We start from the raw sequence: 12,703 nt of genomic DNA on the forward strand, positions 1-12,703 counted from the left end.
CAATCAAGTAGATCTACGTTTTTTTTTGTGGGGGGGGGGGGGGGGGTTTCGATTATCGATTATCAAATTCGTTATCGATTAATCGATTCGTTGTTGCAGCCTTACAACAAATAAGACTCTAATCCACATAGTTATGTGACTTGAACGCACACAATAATAGTGAAAACCACACCAACAGGGAAACACGAACCCCATGAGAAATCCTACTTATTTACCATGACAGGTCATGCCCCCACTACCATGCACCACAATTTTCTTGCATTGTCCCGGTCACATCCCTGTTTTTCTGGATTACTGTAGCATAGGCACAATATTGTCAAGATAATTGCATACTCCACGGCTTCTCTCGAATTGATCTCTGCCGCTGGAGTATCTCTAAAGGCTCATACTCGGCCTTGACTTTGCACTCAAAGCAAATATGGTCAAGGTATAATTCAAGGTGAAGTGTTAAAAATTCATTGATGTCTGTCTGGCCGGGATAGACCAAAGGGATCATAGGTCTAACATTATGCTGTCTAGCCATCGATTTATAAAGGAACTGAGATGTTTTATATTGCCAAGATGCCTGTAAAGAAAGCAGAAAGCGTTTCATGTTGCTGCACACCACTTTGTTGTAGCTGACACGTGAGTGTCAGAAAGTGGAGGTTTTATCTTGTGCAATTGGCAAGCGTTGCCTTTTTGACTCCAAATACTGTGAGTCATGACTCAATGTCTTGTGAGTCACGTTTGTGCAGATCACCCACTTATGTCACTGCCCTTGACGAGTGGAGGGAGTGGACAGAGATTCGGTAGAATGCTACTCAACAATAATAAATAAATCCCTCCTTCTATACTGTACACACAGCAGTTCAAGATATGCCTTGGTAGGATACTGGTTTGACATTGACGTAAGCATAACGAACGATGACTCTGCAATAAAAAACATCAAGCATTAGTGGTGATTTAATGTTGATTTGATGGTATGGTCATAACAATACATTATGGAATACTCTTCGCACATAGATATGTCCCAGCTCAATTTCAAAGCATTTAAATACATCCAAGGTAAATTGTCATTTCAAACTGAATTGAAGATATAACAGAGCCACGATATTACATTTTTAATTCAGCTTGTGGAACTTTGTGTTCTGTGTGCTTTGCTCGGTGTAAGTTTCCAAGGGGCGGACGGTTCACCCGAATCAAATCCTACACGCTTTTCTTCAGCATGATCTCCACTTACAACTCCTCCTCATTTTTATTTTCCCTAGCTGATCAAGAGGAACCTCAACAATGTGAGAAGGATGACCTCTCATCCCACACTGCCTTACTGTGAGTACCCGTGTGACCACTGACGAGCACTTTTAAGAAAAGTAAACCTTGAATAAACCTCCTTTAACCTCTTTCATCCTTGTGTCCCTATATGGGGCACGTCATTATAAGCAAAAACAGCCGATCTACTAGCTCACAACACGTCGTGACGTATTGTGATCTTGTAGATATGCTATTTTTGCTAGTTATTGTATGACTAAGTATATTATAGGGCTTAAGTCAGGGGTGGCAACCTTTTCGAGGATGTGATCTACTTTGCCTTCTCCAAGGCTGGAGTGATCTACCATTGCTAGCCAATCTGACTGTGAACGTATTCACCACTTGGCTGCTAATCAGTTAGCTGTAAACGTTATACTTATATATGTATAATACTGTATATACAGTACAGTACAATACAGTAACTAGAAAAAGTGCTCCTCGGAGCACAGGTCTCCGCCAGGTCAGGTAGGTTAGTGTGGGCCAGCAATGTTCGGAATTCGCCAATCAGGCTGGAATGTGAAAATTCGGACGGATCCGTCTGGATCTCTTGACTAAAGAGATATTTACCGATTTGCGTGATGTTTGGACAACATTTGTAGGAGTAATTAACTCTATAACTGCCAAAGACGTTTATAAACGTCTTTGAGAAATTAGCTGTTGCCTGCCAAAGACGTTTAAAAACGTCCTGAAAAAAAATATATATATATATATATATATATATATATATATAAAAAGATTCTCTAATTATTTAGTATTGACACCTTTTCGATATTCCAAACGAATAAGGAGAACAATTTCCAAAGATTTGCTGCTCCATCCACTTCAATGTTAAAATTGAAACGGACAAACAATTCACAATGTTTTTTGGTTTGAAACTACTGGTTTTGAGCTATTTTCAAACATCAAACAACACATGACAACAAGGTCAAATTGAAGAGTTAAAGAAGAAAATCTTTTGCAAAAGATGTTTTGCAAATATCTGCCTCCTGGTGGCGCTATAATAGGGCAATGTTGAAAGGGTGGCATTTGTTCCTCAACGTAGTGCGAATGTGCGTGCAAAGTTTCACCGCAATCGGACGCTGCGTTCATGATTTGCGGCATTTTGTTCAAAACGGGCCACTCCTGCAAACTTTAGATGTCAATCTTAGCTAATCAGGATGGAATATGAAAAATCTAACTGATCCGTCTTGATCACATGACTATAGAGATCATGTGTACCGATTTGTGTGACATTAGGATAAAATCTGAAGGAGTAATATCCAAAAATATGTTTTACTTCCTGGTGGCGCTATAAAATGAAGATGTGAAAAATGCAGGGCAAAGGTTTTTCCTTGGCCTCTGGGGAGTGTGCATACAAAGTTTTACACAGATCGGTGTAGTTCTAGGTAAAAACACGAATCAGCCTGTTATAGCACCACGATGAGGCTGATTTGAAAGATTTCAAGAGGCATTTCTTCCTTTGCCTAGTGAGAATGTGCGTGCATTTTCACGTAAATTGCACACTGTGTTCATGATTTGAGGCATTTTGTTCAAAACTCAGCACTCCTGCAAACTTTGGAAGCCATTCTTGTTTAATGACTATAGAGATACTGTGTACCGATTTGCGTGATGTTTTGATCAAATCTGTAGGAGTACTGTCAAAAAATGAGTTTTGCAAAAAGCGGCCGCCTGGTGGCACTATAACAGGCCCATGTGAAAGATTTGGGGCAGATTTCTGAATTGGCATCCAGTAGGGCATTAACGAATAGTGATTTATGGTATTCGAATTATTCGACCCAATAGTATTCGAATAGTCGATTATTCGGTTTGATTATAAAAAAATAAAAAAATAAAGAATTATTATTTTATTTTTTTCAATGGCATTGATGACTTGACTCAAGGAATGCGAGTTGACGTCACACCAGAGCTCACAGCTGTGTGTCTGCTCTAGAAAAGCCACTAAAAAAAAAAATCTTAAAAAAAATAAAAAAAAGGTTTTTTTTTTCTTTCGAATAATCGAATAGTGGTTTGATAGTCGAATAGTCGGTTTGATATTCGAATATTCGAATATTCGACTATTCTGTGAATGCCCTAGCATCCAGGGAGTGTGTGTGCACAGTTTCACTGCGATCAAACCAACGGTGCCGGAGATTACGGTAGCTGTTCACAGACGGAGGGGGCGACGGACACACACACACACACACACACACACACACACACACGGATGGAGGACAGCCTGAAGGAGACAATAATGAATTCAATATAAATTAAATGTGTTAGTTTTTGTCTTCCTGTTGTCTCATTTGCAGACCTAACAGGGGCTCAGGACGGCAGCGTGAGGATGTTTGAGTGGGGCCATTCTCAGCAGATCATCTGCTTTAGAAGCCCAGGAAATTCCAGAGTGACCAGGATTCGATTCAATCATCAGGGAAATAAGGTAGGTTAAAGTTATGTACCGTAAGATATAATACATTTATGCATACAAAGCCAACGCAGGCAAACAATGGCAGAGCAGAAGCCGTCCTCCTGTGTCTCGTCTGCAAAGGATTTACTTTGTGCTGGATATGAGTGGAGAGTTGATGTCACAGTAGTAAAAATGACAATTTCTGAGGCTCTTAAACATAATCTGAGAAAAAGACATTAACCTGGAATGGGCAGCAGCTGAGCCGTGCTATCACATTAAGCAACGTTTTCACACGTTCTCTCAACAACCGACACCATTGGGCATGAAGCTCAGTGAGGAATTCTTTTTCTCCACATTCGCCCGCAGCCCAGTGATTCACTTTTTTTTCTTTCTTTTTTATAACTCGCCCTCCAGCGTTATCATTTTCTGAGTCTGTGCTGCTTGCACGCCGCTAATGTTTTATCTTGCCAGTCCTGTGCAAAAGAGTCAAAAATGTAATACGCTTCAAATATTGGGAGGGGGGTGTTGGATCCATGTGGAGCACTCAATTTCTAGTTACACATTAAAGCGTTGCCTTAACTTCTGAGGCAATAAATCAGGCACACAAGTGGCTCAAAGCTAATAGCTTTACACCGCGGGTGCTCGTACTGTGCTAATAATTTCTTATCTGTCAGTCTCTAGCAAAAATATTCAAATGCCTTACTGTTGTGAATATTTAACACATTTGTGTTTGCCTAACCATCTGCTGAAAGTGTTTTCACTCCTGTTTTCACCCATGTCTTATGTCTGACAAATGTACAATATTGTCTCCACACAGTTTGGTATTGTAGATGCTGACGGCGGATTGAGTCTCTGGCAGACCAACACTAGTGGGAATCCACCTAAACCCTACCTAGTAAGAAATGTTATGATTTTGTCACCTTTCCATATTTCAGCTGTTTTCATCCTCACTTTTTGTCGCTGCCGGGCGGAAACTATAGGTTACAAACGTAACCCCGGTTATGTGATTATTATGAGCAAGATGTCTCGCTAATGGGAGAGCGCCCCCTGGCATAATCATAGAAGCATTACCTATACACTTCCAGACGATTTTATTGGCTGGACTTGCTGTCACCTGATCAGGATGGCCCTGCCCTTTTTGTCAAAAGGCGCCTGTCAGTGAGTGGAGCCACACCGCTTGCCGCAGTGCGAACATCCCCATTGGGTCTCCATTATGTCCAAGGGCAGTGACATAATGGAGACCCCTTTAACTGATTCACTGCCAATCACGTAGATCTACGCGAACCTATTTAAAGCCGCCACGTGCCAATCGCGTAGATCTACGTGAACAAAAAAAAAAAAGTAAATATATATATATATATATATATATATATATATATATATATATATATATATATATATTTTTTTTTTTTTTATTATTTTTTTTTCAATTTGACCCAAAGACCAAGGAGATATGATTTTTCAAAGATCTAGACTCCTATCCACTTCCTTGTTAACTTAAAACTTAAAATTTTGGTATCTCGGCTCCTGAGTACTTTTTTTTTTTCAATGAAAACTCTGGCACTGGCTAAAAAAATATGAAAATACCTCTGGCAGTTAATGGGTTAAAGAGGGCCCAGGATGCTGACATCCTTCTAGTCGATTGCGCCCTCAGACCTTCTGGCTAGAGTAGGATATTGTATGGCCTCCACTATCCAGTGAGAGAGCCTCTGCTTTGCCATGGGCTTACCAACGAACAGGCCATGAAACAAATAACTGGTCTGACTTTCTCAGGGTCCTAGACCTTTCAATATATATTCTCAGAGCCCTGACTGGGCAAAGACGATGCAACCTCTGTCTCTTCCTGTGAAACAAAAGGGGGAGGGTGAAACGCCTCCAACTCAACAGGAACACACTTGATAAAAGGATTTTTAGGCACAACACCCGGGTTGGGTTTAATGACCACCCTAGTATCATCATCAGCGAACCGTGTGCATTCTGGGTGCACGAGAGCCTATGAATATCACTGACACGTTTAGTGGTCGCCAGGGCCAATAGCAACGCTGTCTTGAGTGATAAGAATTTCATGTCCACCAGGCTCAGTCAGGGGCGGCCATAACTGAGTGGTTAGTGAGCCCGCCTAGGGAGCCAGAGGCCCTGGTTGCCCCAGGTTCGATTCCAGGCCAGGCCAGCATATGTGTCGATGAAATGAAATTTGTCCCTGAGCAAGACTCTTAAACTAATTGCTCACAGGTTCTCATTGGAAACAAGACCGCAAGGACTTTCATGAACGACCTGTTAAAAGGAATTATCCTTATCCTTATCCTCAGAGGCTCAAACGGTGATTGAGACAGTGAGTCTAATACCAAGGTCAAATCCCAGGTTGGGAACAGAGATGTAGAAACTGGAAGGAGGTGCCGAGCCCCTTTCATGAAACGGCATATGAGCAGGTGTTGACCCACTACTTTGCCCCCAAAGCCTATATGGCAGGCCGAAATAGCCGCCTGATAAACCTTTACAGTGGAAAAAAGCCCTGCCTTTATCCATCAGATCGTGTAGGAAAGACAGAATGTCCACCACAGAGGCTTGGAATGGCACATAGTGAGACGTCTCACACCATTCCTCCACACTCGCCACCCTCCGTCATAAAAGGGTCCCAGGTGATTGGGCCCTAGTAGGGACGAATCCGATTTGAGTCAATGGAGGGAAGGGCGTACTGCAGACCTCCGGACCATCTGTGCGTTAGTGCATTCAGACCCAGTGGAGCTGCGCCCCTCATTGAGTTCAGTTCAGGTTTATTTGTCATATGTATAAATACAATATAAATTATATAAATATAAATTGTACAAATAAATACAATGAAAATTATTTTGCTCAGAGCATTCTCAGTCATTATATACATAGGACATAGACAACATCTATAGTGCAAAGAAAAAGACAAAACACAAAATAAGTGCGAGAAGAATGATGACATGATACAAACTGTCCTGTCGAGGACAGTTGGCGCTAGAACCAAGCTTGAACGGCTAGGAGGTAAGAGAACCTTCGTGGTTCTCATTTACAACACCAGACCAAGAGGCAGTCCACTCAGAGAGTGGGCGGGGTCTATGGGCTGGAACCAGGCTATACAGCTTCAGAAACGTCTTTTCAAGAGCACGAAAATGTCGCTGAAATCAAGCTCACGCACTTCCAAGAGTGACTAGGAAACTGTCAGTCTTACCTGCTTATGTCGTCTCCTGAACAGCTTGAAAGCACGGAACGTCTTTAAAGTCCAGCTTTAATTGAACCGCGGTAGCCATTACGCACTACAGTGTTCAAGGCGGCTGTGGTAAGGTCCGGGATAAAGTAGCTTTTGAGGCTAAAAAGAGAGAAACGAACTCAGTTTACGATCTCTATAGAATGTCGGTAGCATTCGATGCAAAAAAATCCGAGTGTAGTTCTCTTAGCGTCGAGCTATGAAAAGTATAGGTTATCAACGTAACCCCAGTAACCCCTGAAAATATCCAACGCTTCGTCGGCAGCTTCCAGCGGCCCAAGATGCAATCTCGTCCGATGTTGAAAACTATTTTGCCACACGACTTTGCTGATGGACTAATGCTCTGTTTCTCTCAAGAAGAGAAACAGAGCATTAAGTGTGGCTCCACTGACAGGTGCCTTTTGACAAAAGGGGCAGGCCCATCCTGATCAGGTGACGGCCAGTCCAGCCAATAAAATCGGCTGGAAATGCTTCTGTGATCACGCCAGGGGGCGCTCTCCCATAAATGAGACATCAAAGTGAAATAATATGAAAAATAACCTCATACAGTATGTCCAAAACTTTTACTTTTCAGAAAGTGGAAAACAGAAGCTGTGTTCCAATGGATCCAATGTAGATATTATTTTATCATAAGCTCTTGTTAATACTTTTCATTGGTTCAATATTTATTAAACCCACAGACACACACTTTTCACAAAATCTAAATTGTGAAGCGTTGTGAGCTTGTACATCGGCTATTTTTTCGACTTCTTTTGTGTGACAAAAAAAATAAAACATAAAAAGTTGAAATATGCAGATACAGCAACATTTTGTTCTCTTACCTTCTCGTCTTGCTCTGTTAATCAGTATGACTGAAAAGCCTTTGCCCTGTTTCCTTTGTGTCAGACACTGCATTGCCACAGCAAGACGGCTCACGACTTCATGTTCGTGGGCTCGTCCTCGTTGATCGCCACCGCGGGCCTCTCCATAGACAACAGGTAAGCTAAAGCAAGAACCCAAGTAACGACAGGATTTCACTCCTAAAAAGGTTCACTCTCACAGAATCCCCTTCATCCACAAACTGAAATTAAGCGCTGAACACCCCCTCGACAATGTGCTAGCAGACTGACAAGGTCACCTCCCATGTCATTCACTTTACTTGAACCCTAGCATCCCTGAAAGTAAGTAAGTCGGATAGGTGGTATCAGCCGAGAAGGTGGGGGGAGTCTATCATCAGCTCCCAGTACTTACCACATTGCAATGTGAGCATATAGATGAGCTATTTTCGGAGAAGAGATTTGGTGTACATGGGGGAAAAAAGAGCAGACCAGAGCCAACTCGGGTCAAGTTTATTAAGAATAGATGGATTAAGTGGCTATTGTGTACCTAAGGAGGTTGGAATGAATAGTAATATTCTCCCGTTTCCGCAGGAACGTGTGCTTGTGGGATACTCTGGTGACCCCTATGAACAGCCTAGTACATGGTGAGTCACAGCATTAACCACAGCACAGGAATACAGGCTTCTGTTAAGCACTCTGTAACTCTGTCTTGATACGCGCTGCATATAACTGTTATTATTGTTATAGGATTTGACTGGAGGCTTTTTCAGTGGCAAATCAATCAATACACACAATCCAACCTTATCTCTCCTCTTTCTGGCTCGTATCCTCTCTTCCCACACTTGATATTCCTTCTCTCGCCCGCCCTTTCTCCTTCCCCCACCCCATGCCATCTTCCTCTCTCCATTCCCTTCCCCACATCACTCCATCCTGTTGACTTTTGTTCTTTGCGCCCAACTCGCATACGCTATCGGTATTATGTATATGTCTGTCTTTATTTGTTTTATTTAACCTGTTTTCTATCTCTTTCCCTTTGCTCTACCTCTGTCCTCTCTATTTTCACGGAATACTACAAAATGATGGAGCGTGTGCTAGAAAAAGAAATTCACCCACTGCTTTACAGCTGTAAACCTGTGATGTGACAAATAAATCAGATTCTGATTCTCATTTTCCCTGACGTTCTCTCCCTGCCCTCACATTCCCCATCTCACCCACCACTATCATCCCCTGTCCTCCCCTCCCCACTCCTCTCTGTCCACAGCCTTCTGCTGCCACGATACGGGTGCTACAGTGCTCTCCTTGGCCCCCAGGCAGCAATTGCTGATCACAGGTGGCAGGAAGGGCTGGATCAGTGTCCTGGAACTGGCTCACAGGAACCAGCGCCAGAGCTTCCAGGCCCACGACTCGCCGGTCAAAGCCCTGGCGGTCGATCCCACCGAAGGGAGCTTCATCAGCGGCTCTGCCGAGGGCAACATCAAGGTACGTCGACCGCTTCCCCGACACTTAGATGGTAGACCAGTGGTTTTCAAACTTTATTGCCTAAGGCACACCAACGGGCAAGTCAAAATCTCATGGCACACCTGTATTCACACAAATTTGTAGAAGTTTGTAACATTATATTATTAAGTCTTATAAACTAGCTTTAAAATAGTCCCATACTCCTCAGGTTTGGAGTCTGTCCACACAGTGTCTGCTGCACACCTTCCCCAACGAGCACGCCCGCCAGTCCATCTTCAGGAACCTCGGCACGGGCGTCATGCAGATCGAGGTGGGACCGGCTAATCACATCTTCTCCTGCGGCGCCGACGGAACCATGAAAATGAGGATCCTCCCCGACCGCTACAGTCTCACCAACCACAACAATAACCTTAAGAATGACGTCAAATTCATCATATAGACATGGATGGAATGTTGAAACGTGGCATCAGTCAAAGGTATTCAAACTAATACAGCGACGTGCGTGCGTTGTGCGACAGAGCAAGGGCCACTGAGCCAAGCTTCATAACTGAGAAACCATCGGAAGTTGATCAGTTATATGGACAGACATCGTTTGGATGGGAGGAGGGGGCTATATGACGGAGCAATGACGCCTCATGATCACCCGGCGTTACTGAAGGATGGTATTAAAATGACACATCTGTCATTGGACAAAATAGGAGGAAGTTCCTAAAAATTCATGAATCTTTTGATTGAACACACAAGTGAGAGATTCTTATCTAAAAACACGGTGCAGTACAAGAGTGACAGAGGTACTATGGTGGTCTCTGTGGGAGCTGAAGCCACAGTCTTGGGTCAGCCTGTACCGAAAGCACCACAGCACACACGAGTGATTAAACCAAGAGAAGCAGTTTAACTGAGCACAGGTTACGGACCAAGGGCACGTGCACAGGGTACGGACCAAGGGCATGGTCAGTCAGAGCAAACTGTTTAGACAGGCACCCTGTCAAAGATTGTTTTGTTGTTGTTTCAAAATGAACAGCTGTTCCAGTGAAAGCCCAAGAAGACCACTTTTTTTTTTCCCCGCACAAAAGAGGCAAACGTGAGAGGAATATATAATAAGACTACAGAATCATTAACATGTATTATCACCATATCCTTTTGTGTGATGTTGTACTACAGCAATCATAATAGTTGGGTTCTATACTCTACTGTGGAATGGACTGGAAGCTCTTCTGGATTCATTGGACATCCCATTGGAATGTTCAGGTGATCAGAGGTTAGAGATTGAAGTATTAACTTAGGATAAAGTATTGGTAATATATAGTTTGATACAGTGTATCTTTCCGGGGTGCCAAGTATTGTACAGGGGCTTGTAGCTTGTTTATTATAAGACTGCACAACACTGTTGTCCTTTATTAAGGCCAGTTGTACAAAGCACATTATAAACCAATCGTAAGAACTCCTGGTGCATTCCGGTGTTCCACGTGAACTTGTGAACTAGTACATTTAATGACATGAACAAGTGCATGGTCTCTTGGCTGGAAGTGTGTCTTGCTATCAGTGTTTTACACCGAAACATAAACCCTGCTTTGTGATTTTTATAAAGCTGGGAAAAGGCTTTTACGGATACAAATTCTAGAAGACTGACTGTGGACATTACCTATTTCTCAATTTACATGGACCACCTGAATGCACCATTTGACTCTTTCTCTATTTGCACATACAGTAAGTGAAGCATTAACATGTAGTGTAGTGTAGTACATACTATAACATTGCTAACTAGGCTAGATGTCAGAGCGCACAGAGCCTTACATAATAAGAGTAATATTATGTACATGATTGTTATGGTGGTGGCCTAGATTTAACCAGTGGTATTACTATTATTATTATTATTATTATTATTATTAAGTGTCCTTAATCTCTGCATACTACTTCTGCCATACTGGCACTGCACCAGTACTGTTGGTGGTGACAATGATTATTATTACTAGTAGTATTAAGTTGCACAAAGTAGCTTTAATTTAATGGCAAGGCCCTTATTGGTATGGGACATAATGAAGTAATACTTTGTTTTCCTTTTAAGATGCTTGATGTTGATGTTTAAGCTTAACAACATGTAGCCTAAATGAAACATTGTTGTTGACATTGGGTAGGGGTGTGGGCAATAAGAATATTTTAAAGGAAATCATATTTTGGTGTGGAAACTGTTTTATTCCAACAACAATGCACTTCCCTTCTCTTGACCCCAAACTCCATCTCCATATGGACCACTCATTGAAAGCTGCCGAACTATAGTTTTTAATTTCCCACACAATAATGGTTGTTTTATTTGGCACAGTTGCTTGTTCTGGTTTACTGCACAATAATGGTCATTTTATTTGACACAGTGCTTGTTCTGGTTTGCCGTTTAGCTTATTTTGTGACTTTGACAGATTCTAGTAATCACATTTATTGCATTTGTTTTGTTTTTCTTTTTTTTTAAACCATTCAAAAGCTTTTTATATACATACCATCCAAATGGACAACATTACCTTCAGGACATGCTTGGAAATGTAATCAAGGTAAAAGTATATGTCTTCCACATAATAAAGGAAGGGTTTAAGTGAGCACACATTGTCACATAGCCATTTTGTCATAAGGAGTATACTGCATAATAGCTACCACCCAGAGAACCTTGCAGCACAGCTGTAGGGAAAGTATTTGCTTTGCTTAAAAGGAGGGAGGGGTGGGTGGGTGGTTGTCGCTTTAGAAAAGCTTTGTAGATGTCGTTTTATTGCATTTTTGTGTACATGTAGAGCCATAAACTAAGCTTCTCATGATAACTCCCCATAACTGTGATGACTAGTGGTAACTGTGTCTAAGGACAAGCTTCTTTATGAAGATAATTGTGTAAAAAAATATATAGTATATTTATGAATTGTGTTCATATAGGAATATAAACAATTGCCGATGTGATCTTCATTCTTTTGACACTAGTGGTTGCCTTTTTTTTTCTTCTGTTATCATCTCAGAGTTTGTGCCAGGACACCTCCAAGCACAATGTGATTTTCCAGTCCAAGTCCAAGGAGTTGGACTTGGAGGATAGGAATATTTTTTTTATTAAAGCCAATTATGTTGTAGCTTTCCATGAGATTGAGCAGGAACATGACTTTCACCCCACCATTTAATTGATTGGTGTAATCTATATACTTGATCAACATGTCTGCGTGTTGAGCTTTTGCACATTAGATGGATATGCCTGTTTTGGCTTATCAACTCAGAACCGCAACGTTAGATTCTAATCTGACCTTCTGCCCCTCCCCACCCACCCTACAATCTCACAAAATGTGAATATGAGCTCAGATAATTCTAATTTTATAATAAGATATTATGTAAATCTCATTGTACTATTATATACATAAAATGTTAAGGATGTAATAAAAAGATGAACTGAAATGAACACGTTGGCAAAATGTCTGTGTCATTGTGAACACGGCGTGGGCTGTCTTGTCCTTGGTTCAACTGCATTCGTCAAGCACACATTTGTATTTCAACAGACAG

General features: G+C 41.8%; 1 protein-coding gene across 4 annotated transcripts in view; it reads left to right on the plus strand.

The window, feature by feature from the left end:
• The window catches only part of dmxl1 (Dmx like 1), a 74,836-nt gene extending 62,238 nt beyond the window's left edge, over positions 1-12,598 (plus strand). For all 4 annotated transcript variants that reach the window (XM_080434432.1, XM_080434431.1, XM_080434434.1 and 1 more), the window contains 7 exons: positions 1,248-1,308; positions 3,576-3,703; positions 4,488-4,565; positions 7,791-7,882; positions 8,315-8,367; positions 8,985-9,202; positions 9,390-12,598. In XM_080434432.1, the coding sequence (XP_080290558.1) occupies positions 1,248-1,308; positions 3,576-3,703; positions 4,488-4,565; positions 7,791-7,882; positions 8,315-8,367; positions 8,985-9,202; positions 9,390-9,620 (861 nt within the window). In that variant the 3' untranslated portion in view covers positions 9,621-12,598. The remainder of the gene's footprint in view (positions 1-1,247; positions 1,309-3,575; positions 3,704-4,487; positions 4,566-7,790; positions 7,883-8,314; positions 8,368-8,984; positions 9,203-9,389) is intronic.
• Positions 12,599-12,703: the final 105 nt, after the last annotated feature.

Source organism: Gymnoscopelus braueri, assembly GCF_963280865.1.
Source record: "Gymnoscopelus braueri genome assembly, chromosome: 7".
In the NCBI taxonomy this organism is placed as follows: Eukaryota; Metazoa; Chordata; class Actinopteri; order Myctophiformes; family Myctophidae; genus Gymnoscopelus; species Gymnoscopelus braueri.